At 39.6% G+C, this 25,061-nt stretch overlaps 1 protein-coding gene and 1 non-coding gene across 3 annotated transcripts in view; one reads left to right on the top strand and one right to left on the bottom strand.

Annotated features, from left to right (window-relative positions):
* Window positions 1–17,467, top strand: part of EPB41L4A (erythrocyte membrane protein band 4.1 like 4A) — a 133,385-nt gene extending 115,918 nt beyond the window's left edge. For both annotated transcript variants that reach the window (XM_085213232.1, XM_085213231.1), the window contains 6 exons: window positions 3,254–3,373; window positions 8,661–8,708; window positions 9,309–9,377; window positions 10,262–10,372; window positions 11,155–11,236; window positions 13,580–17,467. In XM_085213232.1, coding sequence (XP_085069358.1) covers window positions 3,254–3,373; window positions 8,661–8,708; window positions 9,309–9,377; window positions 10,262–10,372; window positions 11,155–11,236; window positions 13,580–13,705 — 556 coding nt within the window. In that variant the 3' untranslated portion in view covers window positions 13,706–17,467. The remainder of the gene's footprint in view (window positions 1–3,253; window positions 3,374–8,660; window positions 8,709–9,308; window positions 9,378–10,261; window positions 10,373–11,154; window positions 11,237–13,579) is intronic.
* Window positions 17,468–23,185: 5,718 nt separating this feature from the next.
* Window positions 23,186–23,318, bottom strand: LOC116217573 (small nucleolar RNA SNORA13). Its single transcript, XR_004162266.2, has one exon. It is a non-coding gene; the product is annotated as a small nucleolar RNA SNORA13 (small nucleolar RNA).
* Window positions 23,319–25,061: the final 1,743 nt, after the last annotated feature.

The following is a 25,061-nucleotide window of genomic DNA, read 5'->3' as shown; positions in this document are numbered from 1 at the left end:
TCTGTCTGGATGGCAGCACGACACTGACATATTAGCCAATTCACTAAATTTTATATTGTCTGCAAACTTGCTGAGGGTGCATCATCTATGTCAACAGTGAAGATATCAAACAGGATACCAGCATTAACAGTGTGAGATCCTAGTCTCCAACTAGACTTCATTCCACTAACCAAGAATGTAAGCTGGTCACGTTCCAAAAGTTTCAGTCAATGTCTTGATGTCCTGGTAGAGACCAGTGACAAGTGAGGATTAGTATTGGGACTAACTATCATCTTTGATAGTGAAGTGACATGGACAATGAGATTGAGTGCAGTCTTATCAATTTTGCCAACAACACTAAGCTGTGTGGTGTGGTTGACACACTTGAGGGAGGAGATGCCATCCTGAGGAACAAGCTTGAGAAGTGGGTCTGTGCAAACCTCATTAAGATCAACAGAGCAAAGTGCAAGGTGCTTTGTGTGGATTGGGGTAGTCCCAAGTACAAGCACATGGTCGGTGGAGAATGGATTGAAAGCAGCCATGAGGAAATGGACCTGGGTGCTGGCTTATGAGAAAGCCAGCAGTGCATGCTTGCAGCCCAGAAGGCCAACCAAGAAAGATGCTGGAGTACTGCATCCGAGACTGGGGCCCTCTAGCTAAGAAAGACAAGGAGATTTGGAGCATATCCAGAGGAGGGCCACGAAGATGGTTGGAGTGCTGGAGCACCTCTCCTATGAAAAAAGGGTGAGAGAGCTGGGCTTGTTTAGCTTGGAGAAGGCTCTGGGGGCACTTGGCTGTGGCCTTAGAATACTTAAGAGGGACCTACAGGAAAGATGGAGAGAAACTCTTTTTTAGGGCATATGTAGATAAGACGAGAGGAAATGGTTTAAAATTAAAAGAGGACAGATTTAGAGTAGATGGCAAGCAGGCAGATCCAGCACCCAGTGCAGCAGCGCTGTTCTGACAGCCTCTTCTTTTTGTTCAGGTTTAAGTGAAGGCCATATGTGTGAGGCAGTTCATACTGTTTATGCCATGTGGGATTATTGCTGTCTCCACAAACTGGATTATTCAGGATGAAAATCACAATTCATTACTTGTTACTGTGTGAGTTCTTCTAAAGAAGCCTTAGATAGATGCTTATGTTAATCCCTACCACCAGATTACAGGTTTAAAAAAACCTGCTTAGAAATCAATACCTGATACTGTGGTCTGTTCCAGATGCTTAGTGCCATTTGGTAGAGTTACGATTGTTTACAGTACTTAGGGATCTAGCTCACAACTCATTATGCATATGAGTAAAGATTTTATTGAAGCAAAAGCAGCAACCTGCTTTGTCAGTTGAGCCCAATACAATTAAAAATCTAGAATCACAGAATGGCTTAGATTGGAAGGGACCTTAAACATCATTGAGCTCCAACCCCCTGCTGTGGATAGAGTAAATTTAACTAGAAAGGTGCATATTTACTGAAGAGCAACAACAACAGCATGCTGTACACTTTTCAGGCAGTCGTGTCTCCACCAAGTGAAACATCTCTGATGGTTTCTTTGCTTGTTTCCAGTCTTCCCATTTATTTTTTTTTCTGTTAAGCTTCCCTAGATTTTTCAGTATTCTGGTCATACTTTCGTTCTCTTGGAATGATATTTTCCAGGGTTATTTATATATAAATCACTGTTGAGTTTTAAGTTTACAGCTGTAACAAAGCACATCCACTTGTCCCAGCTTAGCATTTTATCACAGCAGCAGTGTCTGCAACCCTAAAACTCTGAAGCTTCTGCAGAGCTTTTAATGGGCAACCATTGTTGCTCCAATTGTCCTGGCTAGCTTTTCCATGATAGAATTATCACAGAATCACAGAATTGTAGGGGTTGGAAGTGACCTCCAGAGATCATCGAGTCCAACCCCCCTGCCAAAACAGGTTCCCTAAACCAGGTCACACAAGTAGGTGTCCAGGTGGGTCTTGAATATCTCCAGAGAAGGAGACTCCACAACCTCCCTGGGCAGCCTGTTCCAGTGCTCCGTCACCCTCACCGTGAAGAAGTTCTTGCGCACATGTGTGCAGAACTTCCTATGCTGCAGCTTATGTCCGTTTCCCTTTGTCCTGTCTCCACACACTGCTGAAAACAGTCTGGCCTCGCCACTCTGCCCCCCACACCTTAGATATTTATAGACCTGGATGAGGTCCCCTCTCAGTCATCTTTTCTCAAGGCTAAACAGACCCAGTTCACTTAGCCTTTCTTCACAGGGGAGATGCTCCAGGCCCTTCACCATCTTTGTGGCCCTCCGCTGGACTCTTTCCAAGAGATCCCTGTCTTTTTTGTACTGGGGAGCCCAGAACTGGACACAGTACTCCAGATGAGGCCTTACCAGGCCTTATTATGTCAAGCTGCTATCAAACATGTTTATCCTACAGGATATTGACATTTGTTTTAATCTTTAATACATTGCAGTAATGGGATTCATGACTTCGGACGAAAAAGAATCATGTGAAAATGAATTCATACTATAATATCTTAGATCCAAAGAATTTGGATACTTCAATGTGTGAAATAATTCACGGAATTTAGGATTTCATATTCCTTTCTACCTTGTTAGTTCCACCATTGTTCACCATTGTTTGAATAATGAGTTTATCTGCACCTCTGAGCAGGACTCATCTCATGCTTCACACCCATCTACATTGAGCTGAGCTGGAGTTTAAAGCTTTCCTCCTTCCCCAGTCTTTTGCCTCCCTCTGTCAGATAAATAAAATTAGGAGATTATCTTTGTCTCCTTTGTGATGGGATTTTCCCTTTCTGTTTGGGCTTTGTGCTTGTTCCAGAAACCAGAGGTGCTCACTGGGAAGGGTTGCTAAGGCCTTGGGTGACAGGGGAGATGAGTATGTTGTAGTAATACTGGAGTCTTGTGTCACAATATCAGCCTTATGCTTGCTGTAGATAAGGAGGCCTTCAGCACCTAAGTGGGATAGCAGAAACATTCCAGATGTTTGGCTTGGGCTGGGAGGACAGGTTGAATTTGAGTTGTAGGTCTGTTTTTAATGTCTTGGACTGATTCATTTCAGCTTGAGCTATTTCTAGATAACAAATCAGTGAGTCTGTTTTTTATATAGGCTCTTGCATTTTCTGTATTTTGGGAACATGAATCAAAATTTGGCAAGATGAAATGTAAAAATATTGCATTGCAGGAGATGATTTTTTTGGAGATAAATACTCTCTTGCTGCCTTTGAGCATTCTGTGTTGGAAACCTCAGACTAAGTTCCGATACTTTTTCTGCAGATTACGGCAAGAAAATGACATGGTTGACTCAGCTCCTCAGTGGGAAGCTGTGCTACGGCGACAAAAAGAAAAAAGCCAGGCAGATCCAAGCTACCGGCGATCCAGGCACAGATCTCGATCGTATGTACCCCTTGACCACTCTGACATGAAAATTAAGGCTGCTGTGGTATGTTAAAACACAAGAGGAGTATCTCCAGTGTGGTTTTTGCTCTCAGTTGCTGAGGAAAAGCAATAGTCATGTCGAACGTCCTTACTGAAGCAGATTCTTTTTTCTGGTCTAAATCACTCTAGTAATTTGTATTTCAGATAGTGAATAACTTTACAAAAAGAGCTTTACAAAAAGACACACTTGGGCTCTCTCCATTGCCTTCTATGTGGTCTATAATTCTATAATGAGGACAGTGGTTCCCACTTCTGGACAGCGTATCTGTGAAAATATTCAGATTTTGTGTGGTAGATGCAGGAATTTGTGAAATCTGTGTACACATCTTTCATCAATACAATACCTGCAGATGAGACTAGCTGCTGATGTCTCCATGTCCAGTTATCATTGGTACATGGGAGCTGCATAGAACAGGGAGAAAAGCAATAGAGAGCAATCTTTTTAACTATGTCCCCATCCTCACTGCCTGGTTAAATCAGGTGAACGGTTCCAATGATGATGCACAGTATGTGATCTCTGTGACACAGTTATGCAGAAAATTCCCTTTAGTGTCTTTTCTTAAATTTTTCTTTCAGGTTAAGAATGGGCCAGCAGAACCTCTATAATGCATTAATAAATTATTTAATTTATTTAATTTTGTAAATTAAATAAATTATTTAATCTTATTTAATTTATTAATTAAATTTAATTGAAATTTAATCTGCACTTATGTTTCTGGTATTAGAAGATCCTTGAGTTCTGTTTGCAGTTACACTTGGTGCTGAAACTAATTTTTATCTCCATTTTCATAGGTTAAAGTTTGTTGTTTTTTTTTTTTTTTAATGAGACATAGTATTTAGTGTTAACATTTTCAAATATTGGAATTTCTACTTGAACTGGATTTGTGCAGTCTTGTTCACTTTCAGCTGCACAGAAGTCAAACTTTACTAGGTGGAATTACACAATGATAAATTACTAAAAATAAGAGATATTAATCCTCATTTGTATGGATGCCACAAAATGCAGTTGATCAATTTTGATTAACTTTTTTTTTTAAACGTTATACAAAAAGTAGTGTAAACTGAATTAGATTAAATTTATAGCAAACTCAATTTTTTTCCATATGCCTAGTGGATTTCATTGCAAGGACATTACGGGCTCCCTCTTGTGGCCAACTGAGAATAAGATACGGGTTTTATTTCCAGCGCAGCAACATTCTGCTGTGCATGTCCCTAAATTACTAATAGCAAGAGTGATGTCTTGCAAAAGCAGGAAAGATTGCAGATGATGCAAGGAAAGGAGGAATCCTAAAAGTTCTGGGTGGCTCCTCATTTCTTCTCCTTATTGTGGTAGTGACGGTTATATTCCTCCCTTTGTCTCATTCTTCAGTTAAAACAGAAAAAAAAAAAAAAAATCAACTCAAACTACAGTGTATGGTGTAGATATGTAATATGTGAAAGTATGAATGGAAAAAGTAAATTGTGAATTCCTTTAAAAGTTTCTTTCAAAAAGTGTAGTAAAAGCCTTTATTTGATTGGTTAGCCCAACTATATTAGGCTATAAGAACGTTAATTTGACTTAGTTTGGCTTAGCTGTTTGCTTGCAAGACTGAATGCAGGTCAGAAGTAAGGGAAATGATTCCTTAGAGTGTAAGGTATTGTTGTTTTTATTTTTGCATCTGGCCATATGGTCATCTCAATCTGCACATTTAACATCTGATAGAAAACCATCATTTTAATAATACAGCTGAGCCTTTCACATTAAGTTCGTTATTTCAGTCGGCTTAAGTAAAGGTTCATTCTGAAAGTGCAAAGTAATGGCTGAAACATTTTATTGTGTCTGGCATGCTGTATTTCATTTCTTTGATAATGAGTGGTATTAACCATTGTTGGTGGCAGGGTTTGGTGTTTCCTCAGTCTCAGGAATAAAAATATTTAACAAGAATTTGACCTTCTTTCTTTTAAAGGAATCAGAGATATAGAGAGCTCTCAATTCTAGTTCTGTGCGGTTTATTTGCAAGAGTTTGCGTGAAACATCTGTGTAGCCAAAGGGCTTTTTTAATTAAGAAGAATGGCCATTAAAATTCCATGGCTATTTAAATTTACTATTTGTGAATCACATTGCAATATTAATAAGCATTCAGATGCAGACACAAAACATACTGTAGGCCGTATTAAAATGTAGGGCTGTTGGAGCTAGTAAAAACCAAACAGAAACAAAGAACTCTGGAGACTCACCACTTAGAGAATTCCCATTAGATTTCTTGCACATTAGTGAATTTGGTTAGTGAACAAATTGTTTGTAAACTGTTGTCCATTCAAAACTCTATTCAGATATTGCAGACAATCTGAGCAAACATTGTGTGTCCAAACAGTGATTTGTATAACAATTCACAATAAAAAGTTGTAAACAAAGTGAAAGAGGTATTGTGATCTGGCTTTGAAGATATAATGTCACGGGCTGTTCAGAGCTGTACAAACACAACTTTTTAATGCAGGATTTACAATACCTGCATTATACTCTAACAAGAGATTTCCTTCTACAGACTTTTCTTCATTTCAGAGTGATAGTGTTCCTACTGCCTTACAAGGAGACAGGAACAGAGCTTTCATAGAAAAATGCTTTTATTCAGATACTCCACGTGTATCATATTTCTGAATATTCTTTTGTTGGTAGCTAAGCTGAACAAATGCTGCAAGGTAATCCCAGTAATGTAACACTTCTTAAGCAGGTGGAAAATAAATAAAGTTAAGATGAGAATTCCTAAAAATATTTCCTTGAGGAATTACTGTTTTCAGCCCCTTTTGTTCGTGATTTTTTTTTCCCTCATGGCATGCCATGTTTGACTGTACAGGAATTTTGCAGCAGTGGCTTCCTTACTAGTGGAGGTGTGGGGTGGAAGGAAGAGGAGGAGTGAGGGATGGTGGAGATCATAGAGTTGAACACCCAGAGCTAGCAGGGAGGCAGAAGACACAATTCCTAAAAGATGGGGAAGTGAAGATGACTTCTTATTTAACTATTCTCTTCCCATACTGCCTCAGAATTCAGCCTTTCTTACCGCAAGTGAGGCCTCCTGGTAATTGGTGGGTCTGTGAGACTTACCGCCACATCTTGAACGACTGTATTTACATGAATGCCTAAGAGCAATGAGCTGATCCGATGGGTTAGTGGTATGCACAGTGCACTGCTTTGTGGGAGTCTGGACTGTGGGGGTGACCCTGAGGCTGTGCTTCCTCAGGCAAACTAGGGCTTGTAAGCATGACAAAGCCTCCCTGGAGAAGCTGGCATTTTTCATGGAGCCTTTGCATTCCCCACTGCCAGATTATTCAGTATGAGGAGGATGCCTGTCTTCTTAGCCCCCCGGGTGAATACAGCAGCTGCTGCTCTGTGAGCAAGGGATTGCAGAGAAGGAGGAACCAGTTCAGAATTGAGGGGTGGAGAGGGCTGTTAAAAGCCACTGAATAACAAGCTTCTACATTAGAGTTAAAAAAAACATGGGCTGGTCTAAAGAGAAAAGGCAAAGTAAATGCAAGAAGTGAGGTGAGATGGGAGAAATGAAAACATAAGAAAATGAAATACACTACAATAAACACAAGTACAGAGAGAAATGAAAACCTCTAAACACTAATAAAAATCATACTGCAAGCTACTTGTAGAGGCTTTGGCTGTGGCTGTTACGATCAGGAAGAGCTGAGAAATAAGGGCAGACAGGGAGGCTGCCTGGGAACAGCTACCCCTTGCAGCGCAAGAACATTATGGATCAGTTCATGTTAGTCCTGTGAGAGACTAAGAGGATTCTCTTCTGTCTCTCTCTAATTCTGCAGAGCATTAAACTGGTATCTTCCAGAACTTCTACACTTGTAAAATCTAAAAAGTAAAATTAGCATCCCTACATAATCTGCTTTCATACCAGCTGTATAGCATGAACTGAAATACAGATGTTTCTGAAATCAGATTATTCCCAGACTGAACTCTGGGATTGATCTGAGCACATCAATGGAAGAAGTAATGGAACAGTGACAGAAAATGTTTTTGGAATTGAGGCTGACATAGCTCTGCCGTGCGGCAGTGGGGAGCCAATTTAGCAGATGCTAAAAGCCTCATGTCCTCCTCTCAGATATCTTCATTAATATCTGGATTATTTCACTCCAAAAGCATTTTTGACTATGACAGCCTCTTTTGTTTGAAGAAAAAAAAAGAAAAAAGCTTTATCATGAGATGATGTAAGAATCAGCGAGAAACTGTGGGAGCATTTATGCATACAGAATCCCTCTAGAAGTGGCATCCCTTACATCTCATGTAAGATGATGTAGAACCATCTAACTGTCTACACAGAGTTAGTATAGTCCCAGTGAAAGGGTTATCTGATTACTCCATGCAAATGCCATCCTTGCCAATGTGTAGAGTGCTTATTTAATCTATTGTACAATTTGAGATTCAGCAGCAGTGAGGATTTCACGTCACCCCTGCAATGATACAGAATAAGCAAATGAAAAGAAAGGGGACCCAGTTTGGATGCAGTATTTTCTGTATTTCACTGGAAAATACAAGGCTTGCTATTCAGTCTTGCCTTACTATATTTCTGTATGTGTGTTGCAGAAATTATGATTTTAGCTAAGTAATTTCTCTGAATTAAATACATGCTAACATACGGAGCTGGTGTGGGATCTGTGGCTGTGTGAGGGAGAGTTACTGGCTTTTAGGTGGTGGTGGTTGTTTTTTTTTGGTTTGTCCCAGACATGACAGTGCTAAATAAACTGAGAGAAACCTTAATTGGAAATGACCAGAAAGCAAAGGCTGTGCTATGATACCTCAGCAGAGTAGTGGGTCCTTTACCAGTGAGCACTGGGATGACTGCTGTGTCAGACTGGCATAGTCTGTTTCTTTCCCTGTTTCACAAAGAGCTCCTTGGGCCACAAGGTTTCTCCTTTATAAAGGTTATTCCAAAACAGGCTGTCTTCAGCTGGGTAACTGGGTAGCAGTGGCTGGATAAAGCTTAGGCTTGCAAAGAGGAGGCACTGATATTTTAAGCATATTTTTCACTAGTGGAACAGGACTTGTAGTTTAGAGGAAATAACTTTTCAGTTAGATTAAAGCAATGAAATTTAATGTATTTTCTGAGTTAACAAACGTTATATGTAGAAGTCACAGGTGGACTATGCTTGCAATGATTTCTGTTCAAGCTGTGCTCTTAACATTGATTATTGAACAACAGTGTGTCAGATGGTGATTTTCACAGTTTACTGTCTTTGTTGGTGTTTGTAGGAGAAGCCCAGATGTACAAGCTAAAGAAGAACTTTGGAAACATATTCAGTAAGTATAGCATCTGAATGACTGCTGCACTGTCCCTCAAATGATTAATCACATCCCTTCCTCTGTGTCTCTGGGTCACTTTTGGATTTGGTTAAGTGCCATGACAAATCATACAGGTGTAAATGACTTGTAGAAGATTCTGTAGAGCACTGAATGCATTAAATACAGATGTCTATTGTATGTAGGTGAATTATAAAGAAAAATTTTAGAGCTGGGACTTGCAAAATGTCCTCATCTGTAATAGTGATAGTTTTGGGATGAGGCCCCCTATTATATTATGCCTAAAACTACCACTTGGAAAGATTAACCATCCCAAAGCATATCTGATGTTCAGTATACACAGCATTTGAAACTGTGAAACTGAAAGATCAAACTGTGTAAACTTGAGAGTGAAACAGGATGTGACATGCAGAAGCAATAAAGGTGAGACATTAGAGACATTTCTTAATAGGTTTCTATTTGTTGTCAAGATAGTCTCAGGGCTGACAGCAACTTGTTTCAATAAATCTTTCCAATCTAATATAAATAATAATGACAAAAATAATGGGTTTGAAGTTGGGAGCTACTGTTAGACTTTTTACTTTGCCTAATGCATTCTAGGAAGGAACTTGTGGATCCATCTGGACTGTCTGAGGAGCAATTGAAAGAAATACCGTACACAAAAATAGAGTGAGTTTCTATCAGGATTTTACTTTGTGAATATAAAAGCTTACTTTTCTTTTTTTTAATGTAAACTTTGTTATACTAAACTAGGATTGGGTTTATACTTAATCCCTAAAATTTTATCCACCCCAGATGTATACTTAGCATGGGTTGGATGAGAACACTTCATCTCTTAGTATTTTCTTTCCCAAATATGAAAAAAAAATCTTAATCTCTCCCTGTGTGCCACAAACTTATGAACCTGCTGTATGTCTGTATGTTCTGTATGTACATCAGTCTGTACACAAGTCTGTTCTATGTGCTGTGCGTTATAGGATCAGGGAGAATTGAATACAAATAACAAAGCCCGTTTATTTCTTGAACTTATGCTTTCTTCTGACATGTTTATTCTGGCCATTTAAAGCACTGTTTGACTTGTTCAGCCCCCTTGCTTATCATGGGCAGCTGCAATGGCATAGCCCTTTCCTTAAGAACAGGCATCTATTTTGCTGAGATAATTGCCCATTTGGGATGCCATGTCTTAATACAGGCAGCTGCCTGTGACAGAAATGGAATCACACTTTGCATTATAATTTGCTTCCTCAGCACCACTGAACAGAAAAGGGTGATGTTAAAGCTGCATATATTAGGTCATTCCGTATTGAATGCTTCCGTTCTCAAAATCTAACGTGCTTGTCTGTGACCAAGGCACTTAGTAAAGCATTGAATTCCAGGTACAGACTCAAAAGGACAGCATCAACTATTTAAATTCAGCCAGTGTAAAAAGCTGCCTCTTATACTGTAAAAATAAATAAATAAAAGGAGGTTCTCTCAGCTGGCAGCTGCATTTTGTTTTTATTCCGAAGGTCTGATATATTGACGTGCTGTTGTGAATTTTGTGTCTCTCCTAGGACTCAAGGAGACCCAATACGCATTAGGCATTCACATTCACCTCGAAGTTACCGTCAGTATCGGCGCTCCCAGTGCTCTGATGGTGAAAGATCTGTTCTGTCTGAAGTGAAGTATGTGTCTGGGATTATTAGCAAAGTACTGCTTTATTCTGGCTCAGAAATTGTTCGGTTCGCTTGCAGTTAGATTAGAAGGGGCATACATGCAATTGTTTGCTGCCATAGGATTCAAGTAAACCTGTAAATAGTACCTCTTCAGACCTACATGACTCAAAGAAATACAAAAGCATTTCTGGTCTCTTTTGGCCACAGAGGCTTGCTTGGTCCACTTAGAAAAGGGAAAATATGAAAAATAAACCTCCGTTGTTCCTTGGTGGTAAGTCTTGAAGTTTCTAAAGGGACAATTCATGAGCTGCTTTCCAAATACATACATCTGTAATTAGAATCAAAATGTCACTTGTATTAAGTTGCTTCACAGGAAATCTAGTGTACTCAACATGGGTAGGTCGGTCTTTCAAAAAAGACTGATTTGTAGAGGAATGTTTGTACTCTGCAGCAAGGGACTTGAGAGGCTAGATTCAGTTAGGTGGGATCCTGGTAGACATGTGGCACATGCATGATTCCAGGTGGGCTCGTCTCATGTGAAAATGAACTGTCCCTCTAGACAAGGAGGTAAGAGGCCCTGGAATGAAGATGGGATGAAAAGTGCTGTGGAGATTCCTCTACCCACTGACTATTGATAGTTAGCATGATAGCTTATGGATGGTTAAACTCAGGTGTTGATCTTCCACAGTTTGCTTAGGTAACTCCCTGGGTCAGTTTCAGTATTATTTTTGTGTATACTTTATAGTTTACTTCATTACAGCAGTATCTACTTTGCAATATCCTAATTCCAGTGCAAAAAATGATCTGGTGCCTCCACTGCCTGTTACACGATCCTCAGATGTTAAAGGTCCCAGCATCCAATTTACTCAACAGGTTAGTAATTATGCATCCTTTACAGTTTTCCATTTTTTCTGTGTTTATTTATTTATTTGATATAGAAGGGAATCTAGTGCTCTATTTAAATAAGTTCTTTGTTATGCAGGGATAGTTAAGGCTGACACTTATTTTTTTCCCAAAGCAGTGTAGCAGGAAATCGTACATTTTGCAGTCTGTTTTGTTTGTTTCCAAATATATGAATTCTGTAGCACATGCCTGCAGTGGACACGTGCGTCTGCTGTTAAAGATATTTTCTCAGTTTAAGTTTGATGCATCCGTAGGAACATAAGTTCTCTAAAGGAAGGTAATCAGCTCTCAAAATTTATTAAAATGTACAGGTTTGTTCAGGATTTGGTTGTAATGACAGTCCACTGTGATTTTCTTTCTCCTCCTCTTAAAAGGAGACAACTTACCATAAGTGCAATCACTAGCTTTTATCAGAAGCTATGGTAACATTCCTTAGATTGGAATTAAACTTAAAAACTGAGAAGGAAATTAATATTCAGAAAGCACTTGCAGTTCTGTTATACTAGTAATCTAAAGGAAAACAAACATACAAGGAAAAATTCCAGACATATTTCCAACTGATTTCTGATATTAGAAGGGTATATGCTGTTTCTCTAAGAGTTACTTGCTGTTTTACCTGGAGGAAGTTTTTCCAACTAAGCTATATAGTTACAAGAAGCTTTTTTACTTAATACTATGTTTTATATACCTGGGTAAAATTGTATTGACAGACTGCAAAATCTTCCTTTTTCCTAGACTGTTTATTATTATTAATTAGTACTTGTTTGATTTTTTTTTGCTATCGCTGCTGGAAATGAGATGTTATATGTATGAAATGGCATGTTTTATAAAAAAATGAGTATGATTCATAATTCATGGAATCATGGAACTCCCCCAGTGGGAAGGGAGCCACAAAGATTGAGTCTAGCTCCTGAGTCTAGCTCCTGGCTCCAGACAGACCAGCTAGAATTCATATCCTTTGAGAGACACTCATACCATTGTCCAGACACTTCCAGAACTCCGGCACAGAGGCCGTACCCACCGCCCCGTGCAGCCCATCCCATGCCCACCGCCCTGTGGTGCAGACCCTTTCCCTGACTCCCAGCCGCCCCTCACCTGACACAGCTCCGTGCCGTTCCCTCAGGCCCTGTCGCTGTCACACAGAGCAGAGCTCAGCGCTGCCCTCCGCTCCCTGTGAGGAGCTGCAGCCGCCATCAGGCCTCCCCTCAGCTCCTCCACTCTGGGCTGAACAAACCAGGGGACCTCAGCTGCTTCTCACACATCTTTCCTCTTACGCCCTTCCTCACCTTTGTAGCCCTCCTTTGGACACTCTCTTATAGCTGTATGTCCTTCTTGTATTGTGGCACACAAAGCTTGAGGTGAGGCTGCACTATACAGAGCAGTACTCTGAATGCTCTGCATGATTGTCAGCAAAAGAAATTATTGCTTACCAACACAAAGTTGTCATTTAGAAATCTAAGCAATATAATTTCAAATATGAAACCAAAATAACAGGAAACATAAAAAAATATCTCCTTCCCACAGCCGTCCTCATGTCTATTAATCTGGTTGATAGGCAAGATAGGCAGGTTGATAGGCAAGAAGTGCGTGCTCATACTCCATCTAGTGTGCAAACTGCACAAAATTTAACTGGGTACACTTACCCTATTTTGTCATATAAGCAGTTAGAATCACTTTAAGTTCAAAGAACCTTAAAACAGCAATCAGATTTTTTTCACTTCGAGGCTAGCTAACTTCAAGGATATTAGTACTCATAATGGAAGAATTCTATAAGAATTTACTTCAGGAGGAAGGGAAAAGCTGGTATACTTAAAGCAAATTTATGTTCTTTATTTCAGTAAGTAATCTGTGTGGTTGATTCACAAATGTTCAAAATCAAAATCAGATTATTTCCATTATCCAGTACTGTGTGGCTTAAATGGCCCTGGAAGAAATTAATACTACAGCGTTCAACATCCACAACCACCTCTCATTTCACTCTGCCCCAGACCTCCTTACAACAGTGGCCATTAATTCCCACCGAATACTGCTTGCTGTATTTGGCTAAATACCAAATAATTAGTTGTGGAATTTCCTGAGCAAGGAATATAAATTCAAATAGCACAGAGGAGCAGCAGCTGGGAGGGGAAGGAGGAGGCAAGAGGGAGGAAAAGGTTCTGTTTGATCTAGTGTGGAGACTTTCATATCCCTAGTGTATGTATCTGTAAACTGCCATATCCTTCACCTACAGCAGTCACAGCTGCAGTTATCAAAATATGGTATTTAAATTCTACTGTGCTCTTTCAACAAGATATTTTTATTTGTTCCCTTCAGAGACGGAATGGATCTAAAGACAGCCTTTTAGAAGAAAAGTCTCAGCTATCTACTAACATCGATATTAAAACCACCACTAAAACGATAAAAACTGTACAGGTGTCACGCTTCAAGGTAGAGACTTGACTGCTGCACTGAAGGATGTTCTTTGGAAGAATATGTGTGTGTGTGTTTGTGCGTGCAAGGGAAAGAACTGAAGTTGAAGTGGTGGCAGTTTCTACAGGACATTCAGAAGCACAGCCTGCTTGCTGGGAAGGCCAAGCAGTGCCTTTATCACCTGGACCATTCTAGGGGCATGACTGAGGAGAAGCTGATTAGTGAGACAACCAGAAAATCCTCACAAAACAAAATGATCAGCAATTACATTTACAAAAAAAAAAAAAAAAAAAAAAAAGCTGCAGAAAAAACATGCTTTATGGTCTGCTCTGTAACAGAATAGCCTCTTTCCAAAAAATGACTGTTAACTAACTTGATTGGGACCAGATGCTTCAAGAGAAGCAAAATAAGTCATATTTGTGGCCAGTTGTGCAATACAGTGTGATTTGGAAAGAATCATCTTTCCAGTTCCATCTGGTGATCAACTTGTGCCCTGATACATAAGGACTGCTAACTCTTACACAGTTTATAGCACAACAAGAGATGCTGGTGTTTTTAATATTGTTGTCAACAGAATCCATTATTTTAGCTTAGAAATAATTGATTCAGTAAAGCCTTGTAGCAAAGAGTTCCACAAATTGACTTACACTCACTCAGCAATTTTCAGTGTTCTGGATGGTGAATGTCCTTATGTCCTTCTGTGTAGAGGGCTAATTTAACTGAACATTCCATACCATAAAAATACATCTGTCATTTTATGGTAAACCATACTGGAAAAAATAGGGGATATGTACTTATCTATTGTATTGTTTAGCGATGCACTTAACTAATGATTTAACAAAACTGGTAGAGTAGGATTTAAGGGAGCTAGGAAATAGCTCTTTTTATTTTTATTTTTTTTAAATGACTAGACTAGCAAAGCCTGCCTTAATCTCTTTTAATATGAAATAATCAATGCTGATACCTTCTGTTATTCCTCTCTGAGCCATTTCTATGATGATAAAATGACAAAGGCAGTATTTCAAGTATGATAGTTGCAACTTTTTTTCTCTTTTCAGGGTAGGCAGAATAATTGTTAATTATGCTGCAGACTGAGTATGTTATCTTACACTATAGATCTGAAGTGATGCCTAGCTCTTCTCATGTCCTGTCACTTTGTACAAAATGCAGAAGCTATTCTTCTGCCACCCATTTGTCCACAGTTGGGGCAGCCTGGATTTGCTAATTATGAAACTTAGCAAAACATTTTTTTACATTTGTCCTCCATAAACTCAGTCTGTTAGCTTTAGTGATTCATAGTGATCCTGTCTTCTGCCCCTAGCAACATCTTACCAGGGGACTACAGTTCTTTCAGAAAAGCAATACTGTTTGTGAGCTGGAGTATATATATGGCACCAAAGTTGTGCTTTACAAAAGGCACGGCATTTTCCCTAACAAAAGTGAGAAGTAAAATCTTGCATAATGTGCTTTATTTTCTACTGTTTTCCTAAATTCTTTTATAAACTGAAGTGGTCAAATGGATGCTGCTAGCTAGGGTGGTAGATATAATATGTTGTAAATTCCCATTACAACAGATTTGTCTGCAGGCTGAGAGATACTACATTGTTCCAGGCAAGGCAGATTCACCTGGTAATATCTTTTCTCTGAACAAGTACTTTGGACAGTGCTGCTTGTTCAGTAAACAGTTTTAAGAGAAGGAAAGCATTAGAACCCAGCTGTGGTGCAAATGCTGTTTTCATGGATGCTCTTCTGAATTTCATGGAGATGTCATTCTAGGACACTGTTGAGCTTCGCTTAAATACTTGCTCAGATTCCTTTAGCTGTAAGACTGCTAAAAAGTGCCCTGAACTGTCAAGTGGTTTTTATCAATCACTGTTCCAATTTAAAGTGACCCTTTTATGACTTTGATAAGCATTCTTACAAGCGCTGTTACAAAAAGCAGAAGAAGAAAAAAAAAAAACCACCAAAAAAAAACAAAAAAGAAAACCTAGCACTTTGCAAAGATTCTGGTGAGGTCATCACAATCTTTTGCAAGACTGCAAGACTACTGAAATCCTACAAACCACACAAAAACTAGTTACAGTCTCTTGTAATCAAAGCCACTCATTTGTTGAAGAAAATTGGAGGATTGCACACTTTGTAGTTTGTTGCTTTCTAAATCATTGCTGTCGTTCTGGATTCCTTACTCAGGTACAGGCAAGTAGAACACATTTGCTTCTTTAGGAGTTTTTGTGTTATTATTGTGCATTATCTGTACATAATGTCTGTATCTTGCCAATCTTCAAATATTGTTGATCAAGAAGAAAACTGCGCTAAGGTTTACATCCAACCTAATGTTTTCTGTTTGTTGTCGTCTGCCTGGGAGCTTTTGTCTATTGTTGGTGGATACCATCAGCCAGATTTGTGGCATATTATTTACTCCACTGCATGAGAAAATAGGCTTGTATCTAGTCTGCTGTCGGTTGATTTTAATTCTCAGTTCACAGCTGTTTTCTAGCCAGATCGTTTGCATTTAAGTGAAAAACTTGCAGCGTCTTGGATTTGAGATAGCTGTATTCCCTTTGAGATCATCTAGAAAGCAGGATTTTAGCACGTCTGATATCAGTCTGGAGAACTACTATAGTTTTTTCTCAGCACAAGGGAGCCCAAACTTAGCACATGTATTACATGTTAGTATTGGTGGTGAAACAAACCAAAACATGGACGTGACTGTCAGCTAGTGAAACAGAAAGTTACTCCATAAACATGCACTTCCTTTCCCTTCAAGCTTCTTTTCTTTAGTCATTTGAGGAGAGGCACCTTTTCTTGTGAGATTTTAAGTTCTGTGTGAGAAACCTACAAGAAGTCAGTCACAAAAAGCACTTTTCTCAGCACAGCTACAGTAGCCCTGCAGTTCTGTAGCCCTAAAACAAGGATGCATCAACCTTACAGCTTGAGCTAACCTATACTGTCCACAGTTGCTACTTTCCCTAGCTTCCTGGGCCTGCACTGCCTAGAGGCAGTTCTGTCCTCAGAACTGGAGTTTGGAAGTAGTTGCACATGACAGGAGTCAAGCAAACTTCACACTGAGGCTGGATGTCATACAGACTTGTCATAAAATGGACAGGTAACTGATAAAAATATGAAAAGTTCTTAGCTTAACTGTGCTTTTAGTCTGCTGAAGTGACCTCTGGCCAACAATTTTAACTTTGTGCCTCTGTATTTGCCTGAGATTTGTGTACATGCTATGAATAAGCAATCTGCAGAACTTAATAACTGCACCAACACTACAGACATATCTCTTTGTAAAACACATTTTATACGATAAAGAGGGTTTACTATCTGTACCACAAAACACATTTTACAAAAATTTTGGCACAGCCTAGACTGATCCCCCTGCTTGCTGGCTGATTTCTGTTGTTGAGAGTTCACCTTGACCTGTGGTTTTCTATACTGCACTTCTTATCAATGACTGTAAGATTACAACTCATATTCTAAAAAAGCTTACTGTATTGAAGATGTTGGTTAAAAAAATCATTACAAGTTGCCAAATCAGTCATCTTTATGCAGGTGGATAGTGGACTGAATATATAGCAGATTTTCTTTTGGGAAAGCCTGATTAATTCAAAGCTCTCTATGTTTTAAAACAACATACAAAAACATATCAGTGATGTGATTCATATGCTCTATGTACATTAAGTATTCTTGAAGCAACTATGTGCTTTATTTTAAACTGAATTTGATAGATGGCTGTGTCGATAATTGTGTCCAGGTTATTTAAAAAAGTCAAGTAAAACTTGAATTTTTAGGGCATTCCATGGTTGCCTGTGTGTCTTATTTACATTACACAAAGGAGGAAAACCTTATAAACATGCATTCATTTGACAGCACCATCTGGTAAAAACAGGTGTACTACCAATTAATATGCACTTGAGTATACAGCCTCTACAGATCAAGTATTTTTCCTGGTAGCAAAAAGTTGACAGCTTATATTTCATACTTCCAATACACATACATGGTACAGATTCTTTCCTTATTTAAAAAATAACCAGAATGCATCAACAGACTAGATTATCAAACATACAGATATCAGTATGGCAGATGCTATCTCCCCTTTATGTGCCCATTTTCTCTCTTCTCAGTAAGAGTTAAGAAACCCACTACTCTCCCAGCTGATTAGTTTACATGACACCTGTTTTGCTGTAACATAAGATTTTCAAAAAACAACTAGTTTTGTGCATTACTTGCTACGTTAAAGAAGAATCTGGAACATGACACTTCTCTTTCCGTGCACACCTTTCAAGAGTTCTGTTTCTCAGCTTTAATACTTTCTTCCACAGAGCACTGGAGTAGGTAGCAGAATTGAGGATTGGTACAACACTGATCTAGCACAAATCTTTGCTCTCTTCCTCCCCTAGGTCACCTAGGAATCTCTTACCCTTTCAACTCATTTTAATAAAATGAACATTCTGCCAGACAGTGTAAAATAATAATGGAGAAAAACCTGAGGTTTCTCACTTTTTTTCTCCACAATTGAAGTCGAGTTAGCTGCTCATAAAAAAAACAAACAAGAAAGGGAGTCCTAATGCATTCATATTTACTTATGTCTACCACAATTCTATTTACCATTACTGTTTTAGTAATCGGTGCCCCTTACATACTCCTCTCTCTAACTTTTTTCCTTTTTTGTTCTTCATTCCACCACACCGTGGAACAGCTAACATTCTGATGCCTAAGATTACCCATTATTTTTCTTGTTCAAAGGAGGTTAACATTTTCGCCATCAAGAAAATGATACTGGCTGTTGGCAGCTTTTTTTTTTTTTCCTTTTCCTTTTTTTAAAGTCTTAAATATTACCCTTGCTTGTCCCATAGTTCAAAAACAGAGACCCAGGTGCAAAACTCTTGAACAGATGGTATCTTCAGGAAATATAGTCCCTAGCACAACCTCAAGCTTTCAAAAGCATCCAGTAATTACATTCTGAACCACTAAAAATTAATCACTTATCTAAACTGCCTTCCCTTATGAGAAACCAGAGATCAACTCCCACTTCTGCTTTGATGTTGCATTAATAGTTTGCTTACATTAATACACAGGAAGACAATTTGAAATACAGAAATTTAGCATTTGCTCTTTTGATACAATTCATGAACTTTCCTCCAAAAAAAAAAAAAAAACCCAAAAACCAAAAAACCCAATAACAACCCCTCCTACCCTCCCCCCCCCAAAAAAAACAAAAAAAAAAAACCAGGAAATTAATTTGCTATTCTTGAAGTGCTTTTCACTCTACTTGAAGTTTACTTGAAGTATCACAACATGTAGCTGATCTATGTAAATAGTTACAGAACTAACTTGCAGTTCTTCATGTTGGAAAAACACCTTTCCTATGATTTTTAAACATAGGTTTGCTAAATTAAAATTTCTGCTTTTCCTCACCACAACATGTAACTCAGCTAACCCACCCTGAGTGCTACAGAAGGACATGGTTTCAACGATAATGTTCTATACACTAATTAACGCCTCTATTTTAATCTAAGTAGTGAACTGGTAACCCAAAAATGATAAAAAATAAGTCTTGGCAGTTGCTTCTATTTGGTGGTTAGTACAGCTTGGAAAAGAGAGAAGTTCTAATAACAGAAACTTTTTTTGTTTTGTTTGTTTGTTTTTAATGTCGATATAAACACTGTTCTAATACTGTTAGAAAGAACTCGTGTTACTATAAACATTTTAAGGCTTAATGTTCCCAACTCTGTAACAGCTTTTTCTTTCTTACAAAGTAGTCTTGCATTGCCACTTGTTTCAGGCTGGTTCTAACAATTCTTCCTAGAAAAAAAAGGCAAACTGTGAGATTGGGCACATGCAGCACACAGGTGTGTTCAGTAACGTCCTCTGAATTGCCAGATCTCTGAGACCAGTATGAAGTTACAAGGATTGGCTTTCCCTCATCCCTCTGGAAAAAGTCAGAAGCTAATATCTGCAAATCCGATTTTTGAAGACATGCTTTTTGCATATCGAAGCAAAATTTCAGATCATAATCAACTATAATTTTGTGGCAGCTCAAACGCCTTCTATGTGGTGGGGATCTATAGAAAATTTTCTAGTAGGAACCCAGGCACATTACGTCTGTGCATTACACAATGACCGTTCCAAAGAACGGTAAGCTGATAAAAGAGAAGATCATATTTAGTTATTTCATGTTGAAAAACAAGGAACAGCCATGTTATTAGATAGTTATTCATATTGGATTACCATTTTTATATATGTTTTTCTTCCCGCTGTCTGACAGGCTCATATAAACAACTGCCGCTGCTTGCAAAAAACCCTTAAGCGATTACAGTATTAGAAGTATTGAATGGATTTCACCACTTCGTTCTCTCACTGGCACTGGTAAAACATTGGGTACTTCCAATGAAAATTTCTGTTCCGTTACTATTTTCAACTCCAAAAAACAAAGAGCAACGTAGGAATCTTTCACTACTTAAGATCATACCTTTGTATGAACACATATGTGCAAAGTGAAAATACTGAATCTTGTGTTCATTTAAAAAAAATAATAATTCATTCGACTGATTCTTCATCAAAACAATGTAGATTTTGTAAGCCAATTTGGTAGCTGCTGAGAGATCAGTGTAAGAATATCTGCCTTCATCATGGACAACTGTTGGATTGCAGAGCTCCTTCAAAACTCAGTTCAGTTCACTTGCTTTTGCTTCTTGGCAGTGATTGGCTGCAAAATAACTAGTCTCCTCTCCAAAGGCTGCAATTACATTTTGATAGTTACTACTACAAATACCACCTCATAATAAAATCTCAATTTCTCTTCTGTTGTATTTTGTTCTGGCACAGTGGGGGAAAAAAAAAGAAAAAAGTGGCAACAAAATCGTTAATGACAAATACCATTCTGATTCTTCCTTAAACTTCTCCAATTTCTACACTCTCCACTTCTAACGAAGTTTTCTTGCATCCGTACTTATTTTCTGGAGTTATCACCGTGATGCACTTCAATTCAGCACTCTTCTTTCCAATACATCACTTAGAAATGCTAGATGCCTCAGTGAAACACCAAGAACAAGAATCCAGACACATATGCTAAAGATGCTTTTTGTTCAGTGTTCTGGAATGTCTTTTCTGCATAATGAGGTTTAATTGACACACATTGCACAAGACTTGAAACAAGCACGTTTTATTGGGATCTCTACTCCAGACAATCTACACTTCAACAGTACCGCACCTTCCCATGGTTGCTAAAAAAACAGATGTCCAGCATTTTTTTCTTTGTAGACTTCATGAAGTGTTGAACAGGAACAACAAACGTGGTGTAATATCATTACCATTTCTGATTTCGAAGACCTATCAGTTATTTCTTCAGTTTGAGCTGAAAATTGTTTATACTTTGAATTTCCTTTCCGATGATAGTTTCTATAGTTCTAGTGTACGCTGTCAGATAATAACCACTTAGTGTGGTTCATTGTCCAACATGACATACTGGTCGCCAAATTGAAGAAAAATGGATTTGAAGGATGAACCACTCACTGGATAAGGAATTGGCTGGATGGCTGCACTCAGGGAGTTGCTGTCAATGACTCAGTGTCCAAGTGGACACTGGTGACATGTGGCATTCCTCAGGGATCGTTGTTGGGACTGGTGTTATTCAACATCTTTGTAGGCAACATGGACAGTGGGATTGAGTGCACCCTCAGCAAGTTTGCAGGCAACACCAAGCTGAGTGGTGCAGTTGATAAGCTAGAGGGAAGGCATACCATCCAGAGGGACATGGACAGGCCTGAGAGGTGGGCCCATGCCGACCTCATGAAACTCAACAAGGCCAAGTGCAAAGTCCTGCATCCGAGTCAGGGCAATCCCACGCACAGATACAGTCTGGGTGGAGAATGGCTTGAGAGAAGCCCCAAGGAGAAGGATTTGGGAGAGTTGGTTGATGTAAGATTAAACATGAGCTTGCAGTACGCACTTGCAGACCATGAGGGAAACTATATCCTGGGTTGCATCAGGAGAAGCATGACCAGCAGGTCAAGGGAAGTGATTCTGCCCCTCTACTCTGCTCTCGTTAGACCCTATCTGAAGTACTGTATCCACTTCAGGAGCCTCCAATGCAAAAAGGACATGGAGCTGATGGAGCAGGTCCAGAGGAGGGCCACAAAGATGATCAGAGGGCTGGAGCACCTCCTCTATGAGCACAGGCTGAGAAAGCTGAGGCTCTTCAGCCTGGAGAAGAGAAGACTCTGAGGAGGCCTTCTCTTCTCTTACAGCAGCATTCTAATACCTGAAAGGGGCCTACAGGAAAGCTGGGGAGGGTTTTTTTGTATAGCAGGTAGCAACAAGATGAAGTGAAATGGCTTTAAACTGGAGAAATATTAGGAAGAAATTCTTACTGTGAGGGGATGGCACACTGGACAGATTGCCCAGTGAGGTTGTGAACGCCCCTTTCTGCACTCGTTCAAGGCCAGCTGATGAAGCTTTGATCAATCTGGTCTAGAGGGAGGTGTCCCTGCCTAGAGCAGGGGGGTTGGAACAAGACAAGATTATCTTAAACATCCCTTCCAACCCAAACCATTCTATGATTCTGTGTCCCCTGAAATGCGGGTAAGTTCATAATGATTTGTCAGTAGTGAATCATCCTCCATCACACTTCCAATATTGTCCCAAATGTTCTTGGCTTAAAAATTTTGACCTGCCTTCCCACTTTGCTTTTGTTGTTGATGAGCACCTAACCATCAGGCTGAGTTCAACCTCAGTGTTTCAGTTCAGATTTCTGGTCTGAAGTCATTCTGCTGAACTTAAAATAGCAAGTCTGCTTCATGATAGGACAAAGCTGCAGGACACAGCGGCAGAAGATTACTATCATTTACCTCATAAAACTGCAGGAGAGCTGGGGTGTCAGTACTTTGTCACTTTCTAGTACACACCCTTTTCATGCTTGGAGGCTTTCACCACATGCCTATCCCTGTGAGCTTGTGAACTGCCAGGAAGATCACCCATGGCTACTGCACAAACAAACTCTATAAGAAGAGAGTTAAGCTCTCTGGTAAGAATAAACCCTGCTAATTACCAAGGTAAGAGCCACATCTGCTAGGGATGCGGTATACTCTGCACTTTCAAAAGGGCATCAATACTTTTTTTTTCTGTAGCACAATAGTAGAAGACATTGATGACCACTATGGAGCAATCTTACAAAGGGATTCACTTTATGCTGCTCTGCTCCCACAGCCATTAATAACAAAAAGCCAATGCATAAAGGCAAAAATATCCTCTTTTGCTGAGTATTGTGAAGCTGTAGATACTTATTTGCACTAAAAAAACTAGAGTCCTCTGCAGGAGCCTGAAAGTTACGTACAGCGTACTCACAGTACAACTGTTCACATTGTCCTGGTAGACAGGACTGCTGAACACTATTAAGAGTGGCCATCAACCCATTTTTCCCCCCCTTTTAAAATATCAAGTTCTTCTTTTAAAAAGTCTGAGGCGTAAAATCTGCTATGCAATTGCTCAACCATACAGTTTCTACAGGTTTTATTCTGTTCTTGCAAAAACAGGGAGGAGAAAGGCAAATAGCCAGCCCCCTCCACAGCCTGAGCAAGAATTCTTGTTTGCCTTTTTTGACACCACATTCATTTTAGAAGGCAATGAATGGGCAAAAATGGAAGCATTAAAACTGACTGTTTTTCCCTGCTAAATTGAAAGATATCAATTCCCCAACATGCAAATTCATAAGTAAATAATGTTTTTATACAGCAAGCACTGTTTAGTAAGAGTTACAAGCACACCGTACTCCTGTGATGTCATGTGATTGCACCATTGCTTGCTTCGACCACTGGCAAATTTCCACTTCTTTCACTTGGAAGAAAGGAAAAAACATGTTTTCACTTTAAAGACAGAGATACCCAAACAGTACAATATGAGGAGTCTGAAAACAAATATGGCAAATAATTGCCCAGCTTCACAGGTCAGACAGCACTCAGCCTCCCTTCCTCCCAGAATCCCCCATTCATTCTCAGCACTTCCAAGTCCGAAGGGGAGGGTAGGGGTGCCAGAGGTTACGGCGCAGGCGCTGTGCTGCCCGCCGGCTGCTGGGCCCAGCGGAACACTGCATCCTGCCATGGTGTTTCCTTGGCTCAGGGCACTCGTTCTGTCGGGCAGCAGTACCATGGGCACGGGTTCTTTGTGTGGGTCTAGCATCGCTGAAGGCGATCCTCCTCACTGGCCGAGTTACTCTGCTGGCAGCGTTCTTATGGTATCTTGGAATCGTTAAGGCTGGAAGAGACTTACAAGATCATCATTATTTAATCCAATCCCCCCGTCCATCCACAACGTGCCCACAAATCACATCCCTCAGTACCACACGGTTCTTGAGCACCTGCAGGGACGCTGACACCACCGTTTCCCTGGGCAGCCTGACCGGCACCTCGCCGCTCTTTGAGAGAAGGAATTTTTCCTAATATCCAACCTGATCCTCCCTTGGTTCACCTTGAGGTCACTCTCTCTCGTCATATCACTGTTACCTTGGAAGATTTCTGATGAAACTCATAAGCTATTCAGTGAAGCACTTTCAGAAAGTCGGTCTTTTTCACTCCTTCCAAAATTTCATGAGGATCTTCAGTAAAAGAGAATGGAAGAGTAGAATATGGTGGCTCCATTTTGATGTTAAATTAATGATGAGACATTAGCTTCTGCTTGGTTTCGTTAAGATCTGGTTGACGATTTATTCACTAAAATTATTTTCCTCTGTCAGCTGGTGGTATTTTTTAAGCTGTTTTTAGCTGAATTTGGCAAAAGGATAGAGAAATATGAAGTTCCTAAAGATTTTGTGAAAAAGTAAAGTCTGTGTAGAGAACTGGTGAGTGTTGCATGCCAACAGCTGTCATCTTGGGAGGGAATGGAAGTAATATCTCAGTGATGCGTACTTTTCTACAGTTTTCTTTGAAAGCCAGCTTGTGAGCAGCACTGAGGTCTTCCAGTGGCAAGGAATATGCATCTCTGTGTGGATAGGAGTTGTATCCTCCAGCTCCACTTAGTGGCTCAGACCCAAGTCTCATCAGCTGCCTAACCTGAGGTTTTCCTTCTCTGTTGTGTGTTATTGAACACTTCTTTATTTTCAAAGTATAATTCAACAGCTGGCAACTGAGTTCCTCGAATGAGGACTTCCTCTCCACCCTGGAGAGATCACTTTATGTCAAATTACATGAATGTATTATAAATTTACCTTTGCTTGCAAAGGAGAATGTGTTAATCATTTGACCCAACTCAACAGTTAGTCTCTGCAAGGACAGTGCTGTAGGACCACCTCTGGTTCCTCAGTCTTTTCAATAGTTATTGATTACTTGGGACACTAATAAGCAGTCAAAATCTGAATCTGTAATGTCTTGTTTTACTCCACTCTTTCTGAGTGTGT

The sequence above is a fragment of the Meleagris gallopavo genome, chromosome Z, assembly GCF_905368555.1.
Source record: "Meleagris gallopavo chromosome Z, MGAL_WU_HG_1.1, whole genome shotgun sequence".
NCBI lineage: Eukaryota > Metazoa > Chordata > Aves > Galliformes > Phasianidae > Meleagris > Meleagris gallopavo.
Note: the sequence above shows the minus strand (reverse complement) of the source record. Positions and strands in the feature narration are given on the sequence as shown.